General features: G+C 70.7%; 3 protein-coding genes across 3 annotated transcripts; all 3 read left to right on the top strand.

The window, feature by feature from the left end:
- Positions 1-334: 334 nt before the first annotated feature.
- UTP4 (UTP4 small subunit processome component) lies at positions 335-5,152 on the top strand. Its single transcript, XM_068693502.1, has 16 exons — positions 335-603; positions 1,349-1,540; positions 1,634-1,718; positions 1,831-1,920; positions 2,031-2,242; positions 2,323-2,494; positions 2,587-2,678; positions 2,938-3,034; positions 3,312-3,376; positions 3,466-3,588; positions 3,672-3,831; positions 4,032-4,138; positions 4,246-4,341; positions 4,453-4,638; positions 4,788-4,898; positions 5,007-5,152. Exons 1-16 carry the CDS (start codon positions 445-447, stop codon positions 5,121-5,123), a joined length of 2,064 nt encoding a protein of 687 aa, XP_068549603.1. The 5' UTR covers positions 335-444; the 3' UTR covers positions 5,124-5,152.
- A 734-nt stretch (positions 5,153-5,886) lies between these two features.
- On the top strand, positions 5,887-11,915 carry SNTB2 (syntrophin beta 2). Its single transcript, XM_068693545.1, has 7 exons — positions 5,887-6,445; positions 9,467-9,677; positions 9,942-10,143; positions 10,260-10,402; positions 10,491-10,687; positions 10,824-11,005; positions 11,109-11,915. Exons 1-7 carry the CDS (start codon positions 5,902-5,904, stop codon positions 11,199-11,201), a joined length of 1,572 nt encoding a protein of 523 aa, XP_068549646.1. The 5' UTR covers positions 5,887-5,901; the 3' UTR covers positions 11,202-11,915.
- Positions 11,916-13,220: 1,305 nt separating this feature from the next.
- VPS4A (vacuolar protein sorting 4 homolog A) lies at positions 13,221-16,338 on the top strand. The gene is made up of 11 exons (XM_068693932.1): positions 13,221-13,412; positions 13,483-13,594; positions 13,690-13,837; positions 13,916-13,977; positions 14,149-14,268; positions 14,432-14,588; positions 14,725-14,873; positions 14,994-15,075; positions 15,197-15,416; positions 15,499-15,639; positions 15,916-16,338. Exons 1-11 carry the CDS (start codon positions 13,392-13,394, stop codon positions 16,015-16,017), a joined length of 1,314 nt encoding a protein of 437 aa, XP_068550033.1. The 5' UTR covers positions 13,221-13,391; the 3' UTR covers positions 16,018-16,338.
- The last annotated feature ends 48 nt before the right edge of the window (positions 16,339-16,386 follow it).

Genomic DNA, 16,386 nt, shown 5'->3' with positions numbered 1-16,386 from the left:
CTCCCCAAAACCCCCGGGACCTCCTCAGGACCTCCCCGGTACCCTCGGGACCCCCCGGGACCCCTCGGCTGCCCCCGTTCCCCTCACCCCCAGCCCCGGTGCCCCTCCCGGGCCCGGTTGCTCCCCCCCGGTTCCCCTCCGGTGTCCCCGGTTCCCCTCCGGTGTCCCCGTTTCCCCCCGTTTCCCCCCAGCCCCGTTCCCCCACAGCAGCCCCGTTGAGGCGGTTCCGGCCTGGATCTCCCCGTTCCCCCCCCTCACACCCCCAGTCCCGGTGCCGGTCCCTCCACCACCCCCGAATCTCCCGCCGCTCCGCTCCGCACTTCCGCTTCCGGTCCCGCCCCCCTTTATTTCCGGTGCACTTCCGCTTCCGGGAGCGCGGCCCGCACGTGCTCCCGGTGGCGGCGGGGCGGGGCCTGGTCCCGGTGCCCGGTGCCCGGTGCCGGGATGGGGCCGCTCGAGGTGCACCGGGTGCGTTTCTTCGGGCTGGTGCCGGCCGGGGTGCGCTGCCTCGCCTACCTGCCCCGCCGCCGCCGCCTCGCGCTCGCCCGCACCGACGGCGCCGTGGAGGTGTACGGGCTGGCGGAGGGCTGCTTCCAGGAGAAGGTGGGGAACGGGGGGGACGGGGGGAACGGGGGGAGAACGGGGATAACCGGGGGCACCGGGGGGAACGGGGATAACGGGGGGGAACGGGGATAACCGGGTGCTACGGGGACCGGGCACCGGGGGTAACGGGGGAACCGGGGATAACGGGAGGTACCCGGGGGTAACGGGGGGACCGGGGGTAATGGGGGGAACGGGGGGTACCCGGGGGAACCGGGCACCGGGGGGGGCAATGGGGGACCCGGGGGGGTGGTGGTAAGCTGGGACCGGGAGGGACTGGGGGGAACGGGGGGAACCGGTTACCGGGGGACCGGGGGTGGTCGGTGGTCCGGGGGGACCCGGGGAGAAACAGGGGACCGGGGGGAACCGGGAACCGCGGGGGGGTGAGGGGAGCAGGGAAATGGGGGACCGGGGGGAACTGGGCACTGGGGAGACTGGGGGGGGACGGGGACATTGGGCTGGGGGGAGTGGGGGACACCGGGGGACACCGGGGGTCCAGGGGCACCGGGGGGGGACTGGGGTACCGGGGGAGAAAACGGGGTGCCAGGGGGAACCAGGCACCGGGGGGAGCAGGGCAATGGGAACTGGGGGCACCGGGGGCAACTGGGCACCAGGGGGGCGAGGGCGGACTGGGGGGGCGGTGGTAACTGGGTACCGGCAGGACTGGGAGCACTGGGGGCACCGGGGGGAACCGGGCACCGTGGGGAGCGTCCCGGTGCTGAGCGTGCCCCCCCCGTGTCCCCCGCAGGCCATCCCGGGGCACCAGGCCCGCTCGGTGGAGGCTCTGTGCTGGGCGGCCGGGGAGCGGCTTTTTGGGGCCGGGCTCAGCGGGGACATCACCGAGTACGACCTGCAGCGCCTGCGCCCCGCGCGCACCGTCGACGGTTTCGGGGGCCCCATCTGGAGCATGGTGGCCAACGGGGGCGGCACGCGGCTGGCGGTGAGTGCGGGGACCGGGACGGGATGGGGACAGGATGGGGACGGGGACGGGACCCCACTGCCACCCTCCCGGAGCTGACCCCGGTCCCCACAGATCGGCTGCGAGGACGGCTCGGTGAAGCTCTTCCAGGTGGTGCCGGGTGGCGTCCAGTTTGAGAAGAACCTGGACCGGCAGAAAGGTGAGCGGGGGGCTTGGTGTGGTGTCCCCATGCCCCCCCCCCAGCCACCCTGGCCCCGCTCACTGAGGGGCTGTGGGGTCCGGCGGTGTTCCTGGAGCTTTGTCCTTTGTAGGGCGCGTGCTGTGCCTCTCCTGGCACCCCTCGGGGACACACCTCGCGGCCGGCTCCATCGACTTCATCCGCGTGCTGGATGTCCGCTCAGGTAACGGGGCTGCCCTGCCGACGGGGCGCTGCTTTTTGGGGTACCCCTGGTCCCCAGGATGAGCTGCTCCCCATCCCACCCCACTAATCCCTCCTGTACCCGCTCCTCAGGCCGGACGGTGCAGAGGATCATGGTGAACTACCACGTGCCGAAACCCAAGAAGCGCGAGTGCGTGGTGTGGGGCATCGCCTTCTTGTCCGACGGCACCGTGGTGAGCTCGGACTCGTTCGGGAGGGTGCAGTTCTGGGACTGGGAGCGGGGCACGCTGCTGGAGTCCCACACCGTCAGCACCTCGGCCGTCCTCTCGCTGGCCGTCTCCGAGGTAGGGCTCACCCCAACTCCATACACCAGCACCCGTGGGGCCGATCCCTTTGAGCTGCAGCCTTTTTTTTTTCCTCGCAGCAGGAGGACAGCATCGTGGTGGGCACCTCCACGGGGGCCACCTACCAGCTGCAGCTGCTGCCGGTGAAGGCGGGCGGCCAGGAGAAGCGCTGGGTGCGCACGAAGCCCTTCCAGTACCACACACACGACGTGCGAGCCGTGGCGCACAGCCCCACAGCCCTCATCTCCGGAGGTAAGGGCCCACGGGGCGCTCCCCAGGGAGGCTGGGGGGGGGTGGCAGCCCCCTCCCCGCCGCCTCCTCACCGCGCTCTGCCTGGCTTCCAGGCCTGGACGCCCAGCTGGTGATCCGCCCGCTGATGGAGAAGGTGCAGAGGAAGGGCTACGAGGCGGTGCTGCGCAAATTCACCTTCCCCCACGTGAGTGGGCGCTGAGCGGGGTCCTGGGGGAGGCTCTGTAGGGTCCCCTCCCCAGCCCTGGCACCCGGAGGCTCCCACGGTGGGGCTGGGAGCTGGCGAGCCTGCCCTGCTGGTCCCGCTGGGGCTCCCATCCTCTCTGCGTTCCCATCCCACGGCACCCGAGCCGTTCCTCGCTGCTCCCCCGGGGCGTTTTGGCTCGCCCCCAGCCCTTTTCTCCCCGGCTGCGGGCTCCTGACAGCGCGCCCATTTCTGCCCGCAGCGCCGCCTCGTCTCCTGCGCCAGGAAAGCCCGGCTGCTCCTCTTCCAGTTCTCCCAGCACCTGGAGCTCTGGAGGCTCGGCTCCACCAATGAGACCGGTGAGCTGTCGGGTACAAACCTCTGCGTTTTACCCCGGGGCAGAGCCCGCAGCGCCCGGGGCAGCGGGGTGGTGGTGAACATCCTCCACGCAGCTCTGCTCATGGCTGTGCTGCTCAGAGCACGCTCTTCCCCCTGGGCTGGAGGGTTCCCGGGGAGCTCAGGCTTGGGATGAGGCCAGGGAAGGGTTTGGGGTGTCCCCTGGGCCCCCAGCTGCTCCCTGGGACCTGTCTGGTTTCCGTCTTTGCTGACTTTCTGCCCGCTTGGTTGTCACCCCAGGGAAGGACGGCGAGGTCCTCCCCGTCTGCCGCATGCCCGAGCACCTCCTGCAGCTCAACAGCAAGGTAGGGCTGGGCCGGGGCTCTGCAGGAGGGGGCTGGGAGGGGGGGGGGCTCTGCGGGCCCCACTCAGCACCTCCACATCCCCCCCCCAGGGTCCCGAGCACATCTACTGCAGCTGCGTCTCGCCCTGCGGCAGCTGGGTCGCCTACTGCACGGCCTCCCGCTTCCACCTCTACCGCGTGCAGCACGAGGGCGACGGCGTCAGCGTCAAGAAGGTGGGCACGGGACGGAGGGAGGGGGACTGGGGGAAGCCCCCGGGGGGGTGTGGGGTGACCCCCGGTGCCGCCTTCCTCCTCAGGTCCCCGGCGTGCCCAAGCTGCTGCTGCCGGCGTACCAGCTGCAGTGCGCCTCGGACGCGGGCCGGCTGTTTGTGGGCTCTGAGCGAGGCTCCATCCACGTCCTGCAGCTGCTGGAGCCGGGGGGCTGCAAGCACCTGCACACGCTGCGCCCCCCCGCAGGTGGGCAGCGGGCACAGGGGGGTCCTGGGGGCGCTGGGGGGGGTTTGTGGTGCGGGGCTGGGGCTCAGCACCTTGCCCACGCTGGGTTTTGTGCGTCCCTGCCCTGGCTGGGCTCTGTGGGGTGCTGACGGGGAGGGGTGAGCCCAGGTTGGGGGGGGGGTCACAGTGCCCACTGGGGGGGGTTTGTGGTGGTCCCCCAGGCACGGCCGAGGCTGTTTACCTGCTGGCATCGAGCGCTGATGGGAACTGGCTGGCGGCGGTCAGCGGGGACTGGGAAATCCACGTCTACAGCCTGAAACACTTCAAGGTAGGAGGAGGCGCTGGGTGCACGGCACCCCTGGGGCAGGGAGAGAAAAGTCCCACGAGGCAGGGACTGTCCCCGTGTGCCCCCAGCTCTGTCCTGTCCCCTTTCAGCACCACTGCACGGTGCCCACCTACAGCTGTGCGGTGACAGCCCTCGCCATCCACCCGGCCACCAACAACCTCGTCATCGCCTACGCGGACCAGCAGGTAGGGGCTGTCCCCGGCAGGATCCCGTCCCCGCACAGCGCTCAGCCTGGCTGGGGGTGATGCCGGGTGGCTGCGGGGCCACCACCCCCATCCCCTGTCCTTGCCCCGCAGCTCTTCGAGTTCAGCATCCCCCAGAAGCAGTACACGGCCTGGAGCCGCACGGTGCAGAACTGCGGGCTGCACAAAGCCTGGCTGGAGAGGGACTCGCCCATCACCCACATCGCCTTCAACCCCCAGAACCCCGCGCACATCCTGCTGCACGACGTCTACATGTTCTGCGTCCTCGATAAATCCCTGGTGAGCGGGGCTGGGGGGGCTCCGGGGGGGCTGCTCACGCTGCGCCGTGCTGATGGAGCAAGGGGAGGGCACGGGAAGGTGCTGGGGAGGGCAGGGGGACACCGGGGGGGCCCTGAGGGGCTCGGGCAGCTGATGCTGTGCCCCCGCAGCCCCTGCCCGATGCCAGCACCCCCCTGCTGAACCAGAGCACCCTGAAGCAGCTCCCGGAGCACGCCCGGCAGCGGCAGCTGCACGCCTTCAAGATCTGCAAGAAGTTCCAGGTGGGCTCACCAGGGGGGTCCCGGTGCCCCGGGGCACGGCAGGGGGGGGGCTGTGTCAGGGCTGGGGGTGCCCTGACCGCCCCCTGACCCCCCCTGCTCTGCCCACAGCCGCTGCTGTTCGCCGAGCTGCTGGAGGAGAACCGCCTGGTGCTGGTGGAGCGGCCCCTGGCCGATATCCGTGCCCAGCTCCCGCCGCCCGTGCAGCAGCAGCCGTTCGGCACCTAGCGCCCCGCAATAAAGCTCTGCCACCGACAGCACCGCGTCCCGTGTCTGGGGGGGCATGGGGGGGGGAACCGGTACCGGGAGGGGATGGGTGGGAGGGAACTGGCCGGGAACTGGGCCAGTACTGGAAGGGGCTGGGGGAGGAGGTGGCACCAGTAGCGGGGGGTGGCGGGGGGGCGGTGGGGGTGCTGATACCGGGGGGGGGTAGCACCGGTACCGGAGGGCAGGGGCCTGGGGCTGGGTATGGGGAGGCAGTGCCGGGCTGGGGGGGGGTGTGCCGGTAACGGGGGGGGGGGGGGGGGGACAGGGGTGGGGTGTGGGTGCCGGTACGGGTATGGGGAGGGGGCACCGGTACCGGGCCAGGCAGGGGTGGGGGGGCACCGGTACCGGGACAGGCAGGGTTCCGGAGGGGGTCAGGGTGGTACCGGGCCGGGTACGGGGAGGGGGCACCGGTACCGGAGGGGGTCACGGCGGTACCGGGGGGCGGGTGCCGGTACCGGGCCGGGTACGGGGAGGGGGCACCGGTACCGGGCTGGGCAGGGCTGTGGGGGGGGGCACCGGTACCGGAGGGGGTCAGGGCCGTCCCCAGGTGCCGGTATCGGGCCGGGTACGGGGAGGAGGCGCCGCTCCCGGGCCGGTCCCGGATCGGTCCCGGCGGGGGGGGGGCTCCGGTGCCGGGGCGGCGCGCCCTGCCTCCTCCTTAACCCCGCCCCCTCCCCCTCTCCACCAATCAGAGCGTCGCCCTCTCCCTTCGCCCCGCCCCCTCGGTGTGTCCTGCCCAATGGCGTGGCGCCATGCGGGCGGGGGGCGTGTCCCGGTGCCTGCCGGCCCCGCCCCTCGGTGCCCGCCGCCCTGCCCGGCGCCCGGCGGCATGGCCGTGTGGACGCGCGCCGCCAAGGCGGGGCTGCTGGAGCTGCTGCTGCGGGAGCGCTGGGTGCGGGTGGCGGCCGAGCTGAGCGGAGAGGCGCTGAGCCTCACGGCCGAGCCCCCCGAGCCACCGGCCGAGCACGGGCTCAACGGGCTGCCCAATGGTGGTGGTGGAGGAACGGCGGCGGAACCGGCCGGTGGCACCGGCGGCGGTGTGCGGAGGGTGCGGGTGGTGAAGGCGGAGGCGGGCGGGCTCGGCATCAGCATCAAGGGCGGCCGCGAGAACCGCATGCCCGTGCTCATCTCCCGCATCTTCCCCGGGCTGGCGGCGGAGCGCAGCGGGGAGCTGCGGCTGGGGGACGCCATCCTCGCCGTTAACGGCGTCGATCTCCGCGACGCCACCCACGACCAGGCCGTGCAGGCGCTGAAGAGAGCCGGGAGGGAGGTCGTCCTGGAAGGTACCCGCACCCCCCGGCCACGGTGACCCCCCCCCCGGATTACCCCTCCTGTCCCCGGGTCACACCCCCCGGGGTCCCTTCCCGGTCCCCGGTGTCCCCACTCGGTGTCCCCTCCTGTCCCCCGGTGTCCCTTCCCCGCCTCCGGTGCCCCCCCGGTGTCCCCTCCCTCCACCCCCCGTCCCCGTTTCTCTCCCCAGCCCCCCCCGTTCCCCGGTCCCATTCGTGACCCCCCCCTCCTGTCCCACCCCCGCTCACCGTGGGGGGCCCGGTCACGTCCCCACCACCGGCACAGGACGGGGCTGTCCCCCCGTTGGGCTAGGGACAGGGACAGGGACAGGGACACCCCCCTGGCAGAGCCGGGCCCCCCAGCTGCCGTGCCACCCGCTGCCCCCAGGCTCGGCTGCGGTGCCCCGGGGGCTCCCGGTGGTGCCCAGCCCCGGGCTCGGTGCCTGCGGTGCAGCGGGCACGGGGCTGGCCCGGCTCGGCACGGCTCCTGCCCGACCTGTTCCCCGGCAAGCTGGGGCAGGACCTGCCCGGTGCGGCACTGCCGGTGCCACCGGTGCCTGCACGGGGTCCCCGGTGCCCCGCACACCCTCCCGTCCTGGCACCCGCCGGGGCCGCGTGCCGGTGCGAGGGCGTGCGGGGATTTGCGCGGCTCAGCTGCCCCCGGGGGCACCGGGGGACGAGGAGGGGGCGAGGAGGGGCGGCCGTGCCTCGGCACAGCTCCCAGCTCGCCTCGCAGCCCGCGGCCGCCCGCTGTTGTTTTTGGCAGAGTTTGTCTCCTGAGTTCCCCTCTGGTGCCCCGTGCCGGATTTGCTGCCTCTCCTCTGCCTCCGGCACCGTGCCCCTCGGCTCCTGTCCGGCACCGAGCTGCTCAGCCCCATCCTGCAGGAGCCCCGCACGTGTCGGTCCCGTGGGGCAATCCCACCCTGGGGGCACGTGGGGCTGCTCAGGGCCAGAGAGAGGACCCAGCATCGCCTCTCCAAAAAGGGGTTGGAGACTTTGGTGCTGGCTGCACCGTCCTTGGGAAGCCCCAAAAGTGCTGGCGGGGGCCGTGGTGCCCAGGAGGAGCAGCACCCAGCCCTGCACCCGGTCCCCAGCACTGGGCTTGATCGTGGGGACCTGCACGTGGCCCGGTGTGACCCCGCTGTGCTCGTGGCACGGTGGCGAGGAGCCCCGCTGAGTTTCGGCAGGAGCTGGGGGCCGAGCCCTGGGCCTTTGGGCCCTGCTGGCCGGGGAGCTTGGCAAAGGGGAAGAAGGGCTGTGAGAGCAAACCCGCACCCATGGGTGGGGAAACCGCTGCGGTGCCGGCAGGAGGGGGCTGCGTGGGGCCGGGGTCAGCGGTGCCGGGGAGCCCCCGGGGAGCGGGCGGGGGTCTCAGCCCTGCTGCCAGCAGCGCGAGCCCCTGGGTGCAGGCAGGGAGCGCCGCCGCCTTCCTGCAGCAGGCTGTGTGAGGGTGCAGCAGCGCTGGGTTTCCTTTGCGGTGAGCACGTAGGCGGGCCGTGCCGTGCCGTGCCGTGCCGTGCCGAGCCAGGCCGTGCCGTGCCAGCCCGGGGCTCTGCAGGTGCCGTGCCCCCTGCCCCCCAAATGCACGGGGGGCTCCCTGCATGCACCATGCAGGAGCACGGCACGGCGGTGTCCCCGGGGCAGAGGCTGGCTGCAGCCACCCCCCCCTTTTTGCCGGCCACCCCGGGGCTGGGGCGCGCTTCCTGTGGTGGCCGGGGCACGGCTGCTGCAGGAGGCAAACGGCTGGGGCTGTTTTACCATCCCCGGCCACCCGCAGCCTGCTGGCCTGGCCGTGGTTGCACGGCCACTGCGTGCTCTGCTCCCTGTCTCCAGCCTCGGCTGGAGGCCACCAACATCTGGCCGCCAGCTGCTGAGCAGCCCCCGGGGGGGACGCTGCCCCCTGAGCCCCCTGCCCGCACCCGGCCACCTTGGGCGCTGCGCTGCCCGCTGGGGATTAAAGGTGCGTGGGGAAGGCGTAATCCGGGGATCAGCGCGGCGGGAGGCTAATATTAACTCCTTGGCTGCCCGCAGCAAGGACAGGAGGCTCGTGGCAGCGCGTCCCCCTCCTGCTGCCCAGGGTCTGCAGCCCCACAGCCCCCCCGGTGCGCTGCCCGGCACGGGCACCACAGCGGCACCGCTGCCGGTGCTTCCCCCACGGCCACGCGTGGCCTACTTGGCCGTGGGGAGCTGCGTTTCGCAGCTGTATTTCACAGCAGATTAGAGCTTATTTGCTTTTTTTTTTTTTCCGATTTTAATTCCCTGCTGCCCTGTGGCGTGCCGGGGCTGCTGCTCCCAGCGCGGCTCCTTCTCCCTCGCAGCCAGAGCAGGGCGGCCCCGGCCCTGGCCGTGCGTGCGGCTTTCCTGCTCGTCCTCAGCCCTGCTCTGGCACGCCGCGCCGCACGCTCGCTGGCGCCGACGCTCCCTGACATCTTGAACGAGTTGGAGTTCCCCGAGCGTGACAGCAGGGAGCAGGGCCCCGCGCGGGGCCGCTTGTGCTGGCGAGCCCGAGGAGCTCATCCAGCTGGGGGCTGCGTGGGGGCCGTGGGGACGGCACCCGGTGAGCGGTGGGTGGCAGCGAGCTGCGTCCTGGCGCGCCACTGCCTGTTTGGGGAGGGACGGGTCCGTGGGGAAACGGAGCCGGTGCCTCCTTCCTTCCTCCCAGCCTGGAGAGGAGCACGGAGCCGGGGACATCCTGGCTGGAAAGTCCTCGTCCTCCTCCCGCTCCCGGGGGCCTCAAGTGCCTGCGGCGCTGGAAACTTGGACAGTGGTGTCCTGCAGGGCGGGCCAGGATGGGCTGCAGCCTGACCTCCCGCCCGGCCCATTGTGCTGCGCCGCCGGCCCCTTCCGATCCCCGCACCCCGACGGTACCGGGACGAGCCCCCCCGGCGCCCCTCGTGCTGCTGGCTCCCACCCAGGGGTCACGGCTCCCTGGCCCTGGGGGGCGTCCCCATCCCTCTGCGCTCCGGTCCCCGTGGGCTCCCCCATCCCTAACGCTGCCCGTTGCTCTGTCCCCAGTGAAGTTCATGCGGGAGGTGACGCCCTACATCAAGAAGCCATCACTGGTGTCGGATCTGCCCTGGGAGGGGGCCGCCCCGCAGTCCCCCAGCCTGAGCGGCAGCGAGGACTCGGGCTCGCCCAAGCACCACGGCGCCCGGGACCGCAAGGTCATCCCGCTCAAGATGTGCTTCGCCGCCAGGAACCTCAGCATGCCCGACCTGGAGAACCGGTGAGGGGGAGGCGGGGGGGGGGTTCCCGGGACGCGTCGCGGCGGCGCTCAGGAAATGCTCGGCGGTTTGGCCGGGGCCCAGGGCTGCGCCGTGCCCCCTCCCCGGGCCCCCGCGGTGCTGGCAGCCCGCCCCGAGCCCCGCGCCCGGCTGCGCTCCAGGCACTGCTTGGCCGGGCGGCCCCGCTGCGCATGGCTGGGTGGTGATGGTGACAAGGGGGGGACACGCACCCCCTGCACCCCGTCCCAGCGCCCTGTGCCCCGCAGGCTGATCGAGCTGCACTCGCCGGACAGCAGGAACACGCTGATCCTGCGCTGCAAGGACACGGCCACGGCGCACTCGTGGTTCACGGCGCTGCACGCCAACATCACCGCCCTGCTGCCCCAGGTGCTGGCCGAGCTCAACGCCACGCTGGGCGGCGGCGCGGGCGGCCGCGAGGTGAAGCACATCGCCTGGCTGGCCGAGCAGGTACGAGGGTGCCCGGGGGACGCGGTCCCTGTGCCGGCACCGTGCGGCGATGCCCTCACCCCCCCTACAAGGCCGGGGGCTGCGGCTGCCCCTCACCCCGATCCCGTCTCCACCAGGCGCGCCTGGACGGCGGGCGGCAGCAGTGGCGGCCGGTGCTGATGGCGGTGACGGAGAAGGACCTGCTGCTCTATGATGCCATGCCCTGGACGCGCGACGCTTGGGCATCACCGTGCCACAGCTACCCGCTGGTGGCCACCAGGTGGGCTGGGAACGGGGGGGACACAGCCACGTGTATGAGGCACGGCGCTGTCCCCGCGCCCCTGATGTCCCCCCCCGTGTGTCCCCAGGCTGGTGCACTCGGGCTCGGGTCGCCGCTCGCCCTCGCTGGGCTCCGACCTGACCTTCGCCACCCGGACGGGCTCGCGCCAGGGCATCGAGATGCACGTCTTCCGCGTGGAGACGCACCGGGACCTGTCCTGCTGGACGCGGGTGCTGGTGCAGGGCTGCCACGCCGCCGCCGAGCTCATCAAGGAGGTGTCCGTGGGTGAGTGCGCGGACTCGGCCCCCCTGGGTTCGCATCCCCGAGGCCACCAGAGTGGGAATGGCACAAGGGCAGTGCCGAGGCTGCCTCGGGTGCCTCGGGTGCGTGCGGGGACCCAGAGCTGTGCCCATGCCCGCAGGCTGCACGCTGGGCGGGCAGGAGGTGAAGCTCTGCATCCACTACGAGGGCGGCTTCACCGTGTGCCGCGAGGAGGGGGGCGGCAGCGTCCTGTTCCGCTACCCCTACGAGAAGCTGAAGATGTCGGCGGACGACGGCATCAGGACCCTCTACCTGGACTTCGGGGGCCCCGAGGGGGAGCTGGTGAGGACGGGACCCCCCCCCCGGGCTCTGAGGCACCCACGCCGGGGTCATGGTGCCAGGGGTGCCCCCGCGCCCTGACGCCGCTCTCGCCTTCCCTCCGCAGGCGCTGGACCTGCACTCCTGCCCCAAGCCCATCGTCTTCATCTTGCACACCTTCCTCTCGGCCAAAGTCACCCGCATGGGGCTGCTGGTGTAGGCGACGGCCCCGGAGCCCCCGACCCCAACCCCGCAGCACGAAGCAGCCGGAGGAAGCACAGAGCCCCCCGCGCCCCCCTCCTGCCGCACCAGTGCCTTGGGGCCGGGTCTGCCCCTGCCGCGGCACGGGGGGGGGGCTCCAGCGGCACCCCCCCGGCCCCGAAGCCATGTCCCATCTCACCGCCTGTGCCTTGGAGCGGGGCCGCTGCCCCCCACGCCCCACGGGATGGGGCTGGGCGCTGCGTGCCACCGCTCATCCCCCCCCAAAGGGGTCTTGTCTTAACAATTTGGGCACTCAGGGGAACGCCGGGACCCAGTCCCACGGTGCTGCTGCGGGCGGGGGGCTTGGGCCCCCTCCGTGCTGCTCCCAAACTCTAAGAGCCAGAAAACAAACGCCGCCGTCTCCTTCCTGGGGACGGGGTCGCCCCGGGCTGGGGGCTGCGGGACCCCTGGGGAGGGGAGGGGGGGGGGGCACCCCGCAGCTTTGGGGAGGGAGGCGCAGATTTATGCACTTTCGCTTTTTGTACTTTACCTCTGACCCTCGCGTGGGGACAGGCGCTGGGGGTGTCCCCGTCGTGCCCCCGGCCAAACTCCTCCGCAAACGTTTCTGCTTCCCGCGGGGCTCCGCGGGCCCTGGGGTGCCCTCTCCCCACGGCCCCGGGCTGCGCAGCCCCTTCTATTTTTGTACTCTTTGTAAATCGCTATTTATACAAAATCTGGCTCGGCTCTCACTCTTGCTCCCGGGACCGCGGGGTACGGCACAGCCGGGTGTGATGCAGCGCGTGCTGGAGCCCTTGCACGTGCAGTGCTGGTGTCTGCACACCCAGCGTGCTGCACACACACTGCGTGCTGGGGGGTGCACTGGGGGGGGGGGGGGCTGTGGGGGTGCAGGGGGTGGGCATCGTGCATGGGGGAGGCTGGGGGTGCACTGGGTGTGTGCATGGTGTGGGGTGGGGGCTGGGGGTATGTATGGGGGTGTGCACAGTGTGTAAGGTGTGTGCACTGAGTAAGGTGTATGTGCAAGGGATGCGCTGTGTGTAAGGGATGCACACTGAAGGGTGTGCACTGTGTGTGCAAGGGATACACGCTGCTTATATGGTGTGTGCACACTGTGTAAGGCATGCGTGCTGTGTGTGTGCTGTGCACGCTGTGTTTGTGGTGTATGCACACTGTAAGGCACACACGCTGTGTAAGGCGTGCACGCTGTGTAAGGTGTGTGCACGCTGTGTGTAAGGACTGCACACTGTGTAAGGTGTACACACTGTGTATATGGTGTGTGCACACTAAGGCACACACACTGTAAAGGCTGCACACTGTGTGTATGGTGTGTGCACGCTGTGTGCTGTGCATGTTGTGTAAGGGCTACACACTGTGTGTAAGGTGTGTGTAAGGTGTGTGCACAGTATATGTAAGGGCTGCACACTGGGTGTATGGTGTGTGCACACTGTAAGGCATGCACACTGTGTAAGGGCTACACACCGTGTGTAAGGTATGTGCACACTGTGTGTAAGGTGTGTGTAAGGGCTGCACACTGGGTGTAAGGTCTGTGTAAGGTGTGTGCACACTGTTAAGGGCTGCACAGTGTGTGTATGGTGTGCGTACACTGTGTGTAAGGTGTGTGTAAGGGCTGCACACTGTGTGTAAGGTGTGTGTAAGGTGTGTGTAAGGTGTGTGTAAGGGCTGCACACTGTGTGTAAGGTCTGTGTAAGGTGTGTGCACACTGTGTGTGTAAGGGCTGCACACTGTGATTAAGGGCTACACACCGTGTGTAAGGTGTGTGCAAGCCGTGCCCGCCGTGTAACACCCCCCGAACCCCCCCGCTGCTCGCACAGCGCCGTGCACGCGCCCCGTGCCCGCGCCCTGCGCTGGGGCGGGGCGGAGCAGCAGGGGGCGTGGCTACACGGAGTGGGCGTGGCTATGATAAGGGGCGTGGCTAGGGAGGGGGCGTGGCCACCCGAGGGGGCGTGTCCGTGTCGCCCCCTCCCTGCAGTACCGGCGGGTGCCAGCAGGGGGCGCTGCCGCCGCCGCCGCCTCCCAGAGCCGCAGTCGCGGGCGGTCCCGGCAGGGCCCCGCCGCCCAGAGCCGCTCCGGGCCGGGGCCGAACCGGGCCGGGCCTCGCCGGGCCGGGCAGCGCCGTTCGGAGCTGGGCAGGGCCGCGCCGCTCCGAGGGCGGCCTCCACCGTGCGATGCGATGACCACGTCCACCCTGCAGGTACCTCCCGGCCCTCCCGGGCCCGGCCCCGCCGCTAGGCCCCGGCTGACGGCCGCTCCCCCCCCGGCAGAAAGCCATCGACCTGGTGACCAAGGCCACGGAGGAGGACAAGGCCAAGAACTACGAGGAGGCGCTGCGGCTGTACCAGCACGCCGTGGAGTACTTCCTGCACGCCATCAAATGTGAGCACCCCCCCCAAACCCCCCCCCCCCTCTCCCAGCACGGGTCCCGTCCCCCCCCCAACAGGCCTCGGGGTGACGGCTCCGGGGCCCCGCAGATGAGGCGCAGAGCGACAAGGCCAAGGACAGCATCCGAGCCAAGTGCGTGCAGTACCTGGACCGCGCCGAGAAGCTGAAGGATTACCTGCGCAGCAAGGAGCGGCAGGGCAGGAAGCCCGTCAAGGAAGCCCAGAACGACAACAAGGGGTGCGTGGGGGGGGCTCCCCGCACAGCCGCCCTCCCCCGCGCCACGGCCTCCCCTCACCTCCTCCCCTCTCTCCCCAGGAGCGACAGCGACAGCGAGGGAGAGAACCCGGAGAAGAAGAAGCTGCAGGAGCAGCTGATGGGTAGGGGGCCGGCTGGCTGTGTGGGCACTGCTGTGTGCAGCACCCGAAGCCGTCGCAGGGGGTGGTGGTGGTGGTAGGGCTTGGTGCTGGGGGGGGTCGGGTGGGGCTGGCTGCTTGGGGTTGTGGGGGGGATGTAGGGGGGACAGGGGGGCTCTCACCGCCGCCTCGCAGGTGCCATCATGATGGAGAAGCCCAACGTGCGGTGGAGTGACGTGGCCGGCCTGGAGGGAGCCAAGGAGGCCCTGAAGGAAGCCGTGATCCTGCCCATCAAGTTCCCACACCTGTTTACCGGTGAGAGTCACCGGCACCTGTGGAGAAGGGCCTCGGGCCCCACAGCAAGGGGCAGCAGCTGGGGCATGTGCACACAGGGAGGTGACCCAGCGCAGCGGGGACATTTGTCCCTGCGGGCCCCGAGGTCCCTGCACAGAAGCTTTGACACCAGGCTCTGTCGCAGGGAAGCGCACGCCCTGGCGAGGGATTCTGCTCTTCGGTCCCCCTGGCACTGGCAAGTCCTACCTGGCCAAGGCCGTGGCCACCGAAGCCAACAACTCCACCTTCTTCTCCGTGTCGTCCTCAGACCTGATGTCGAAGTGGCTGGGAGAGAGCGAGAAGTAAGCTGTGCCGGAGGGGTGCTGCCAGGGCGGGCAGGGGGAGGAAGGGCTCGCACCCCTGGGCAGCGGGTGGGGGGCGTGGGGCCCTGACCCCTCGCCCAGCGCTTGGGGACCCACCCCCTGCCTCTGTGGCCAGGCTGGTGAAGAACCTCTTTGAGCTGGCGAGGCAGCACAAGCCCTCCATCATCTTCATCGACGAGGTGGACTCGCTGTGCGGCTCCCGCAACGAGAACGAGAGCGAGGCGGCACGGCGCATCAAGACGGAGTTCCTGGTGCAGATGCAGGGTGCGTGGGGCTCCCCCGGCGGGGGCACTGTGGGGTGGGGGAGCACGGGGCGGGGGGGTTTGGTGGAGCCAACCCTTCAGGGCTCCCTCTCAAGTGTCCACCTTCTTTTTCCCTGGGCAGGTGTGGGCAACAGCAGCGATGGGATCCTGGTGCTCGGCGCCACCAACATCCCCTGGGTGCTGGACTCGGCCATCAGGAGGAGGTGAGCGGTGCACAATTCCTCCTCAGAGCCCCAAAACGTGGCACCACGCTGTGCCCCGCGGGGCTGCCAGCTCTGGCAGCAGTGTGTGCGCACCCCCTGACCCCCCCCGTGCCACTCTCAGGTTCGAGAAGCGCATTTACATCCCGCTGCCCGAGGAGGCGGCGCGTGCCCAGATGTTCAAGCTGCACCTGGGCAACACGCCGCACTCGCTGACGGACGCCAACATTCACGAGCTGGCCCGCAAGACCGAGGGCTACTCGGGGGCCGACATCAGCATCATCGTGCGGGACGCCCTGATGCAGCCCGTGCGCAAGGTGCAGTCGGCCATGCACTTCAAGAAGGTGAGCGGGGGGCCGGGGGCTGCTCCCTGCGGGGGGTGGGCGCCGGGTGCCCCCCTCCCAACTTTTCCTGCCTCGGCGCCAGGTCCGCGGGCCCTCCCGCACCAACCCCAACCTCATCGTGGATGATCTCCTGACGCCGTGCTCGCCCGGGGACCCGGGGGCCATCGAGATGACCTGGATGGAGGTGCCCAGCGACAAGCTGATGGAGCCCATCGTCTGCATGGTGAGTGTGGCCCCGGCACGGCCCCGGCACCCAGCACCTAGCACCCGGCCCAGCAATGCTGCAGCCCCGGCCCTACCGGTTCCTCCTCCCGAGCCACCGCCTGCCTGCGGGCCTGGCGGAGGCGCACGGTGGCTGGAGCAGGCTCAAAACCCCACGCGCTGCAGCAGGAAGCCCCAGGTCCCCCCCGTCTGCACCCTGGTGCCCGGTGGGGACAGGGGCACGGCCTCAGCACGCTGCCACCCCCCCTGAGCGCCCGCCCCCCTCCCTGTGTTGCAGTCGGACATGCTGCGCTCCCTGGCCACCACCCGCCCCACGGTGAACGCCGAGGACCTCCTGAAGGTGAAGAAATTCACAGAGGACTTTGGGCAGGAGGGATAAGGGCCGCGGCGGCAGGCGGTGGGGCTGGGGCACCCTTGCCACCCCCACCCCCATCTCCCCGCAGCCCGGCAGGCGGCCGTGCCAAACAGGCTCACCCGCAGCTCACAGCTCAACCCCGCGCACTGCAGCACCCGGCGGGGCGGGGGGAGCGCTGCCCGAGGGGGGGGGGGGCTGACACTACTGGGGGAGGGGGCGCAGTGCAGCCGGGCGCTCCTCCTCCCGCTCCCCTCTCTTCTTCCTGCTCTTTTTTTATTTTTTAAATTAATGCTGCTTCGGGTTCTGTCTTGTTTATATGAAAATAAAAACAATCCAAAAGCTTCAGATGGTGCCCAGCCGCAGGACACCCCCTTCCCCTATATCCCAGCAGCC

This window comes from Anas acuta, chromosome 10 (genome assembly GCF_963932015.1).
Source record: "Anas acuta chromosome 10, bAnaAcu1.1, whole genome shotgun sequence".
Taxonomy (NCBI): Eukaryota; Metazoa; Chordata; class Aves; order Anseriformes; family Anatidae; genus Anas; species Anas acuta.
This window is presented reverse-complemented; position numbering and strand designations above follow the sequence as displayed.

Excerpts from the sequence above, each read along its gene's own strand:
- UTP4 (XM_068693502.1), top strand. The coding sequence starts at position 445 with ATGGGGCCGCTCGAGGTGCACCGGGTGCGTTTCTTCGGGCTGGTGCCG. Across the intron at positions 3,035-3,311 it reads CGGCTCCACCAATGAGACCG|GGAAGGACGGCGAGGTCCTC; the intron begins GTGAGCTGTCGG and ends TTGTCACCCCAG. Across the intron at positions 4,899-5,006 it reads AGATCTGCAAGAAGTTCCAG|CCGCTGCTGTTCGCCGAGCT; the intron begins GTGGGCTCACCA and ends CTCTGCCCACAG.
- SNTB2 (XM_068693545.1), top strand. The coding sequence starts at position 5,902 with ATGGCGTGGCGCCATGCGGGCGGGGGGCGTGTCCCGGTGCCTGCCGGC. Across the intron at positions 9,678-9,941 it reads ATGCCCGACCTGGAGAACCG|GCTGATCGAGCTGCACTCGC; the intron begins GTGAGGGGGAGG and ends TGTGCCCCGCAG. Across the intron at positions 10,403-10,490 it reads TACCCGCTGGTGGCCACCAG|GCTGGTGCACTCGGGCTCGG; the intron begins GTGGGCTGGGAA and ends GTGTGTCCCCAG.
- VPS4A (XM_068693932.1), top strand. The coding sequence starts at position 13,392 with ATGACCACGTCCACCCTGCAG. Across the intron at positions 13,978-14,148 it reads GCTGCAGGAGCAGCTGATGG|GTGCCATCATGATGGAGAAG; the intron begins GTAGGGGGCCGG and ends GCCGCCTCGCAG. Across the intron at positions 15,076-15,196 it reads GACTCGGCCATCAGGAGGAG|GTTCGAGAAGCGCATTTACA; the intron begins GTGAGCGGTGCA and ends TGCCACTCTCAG.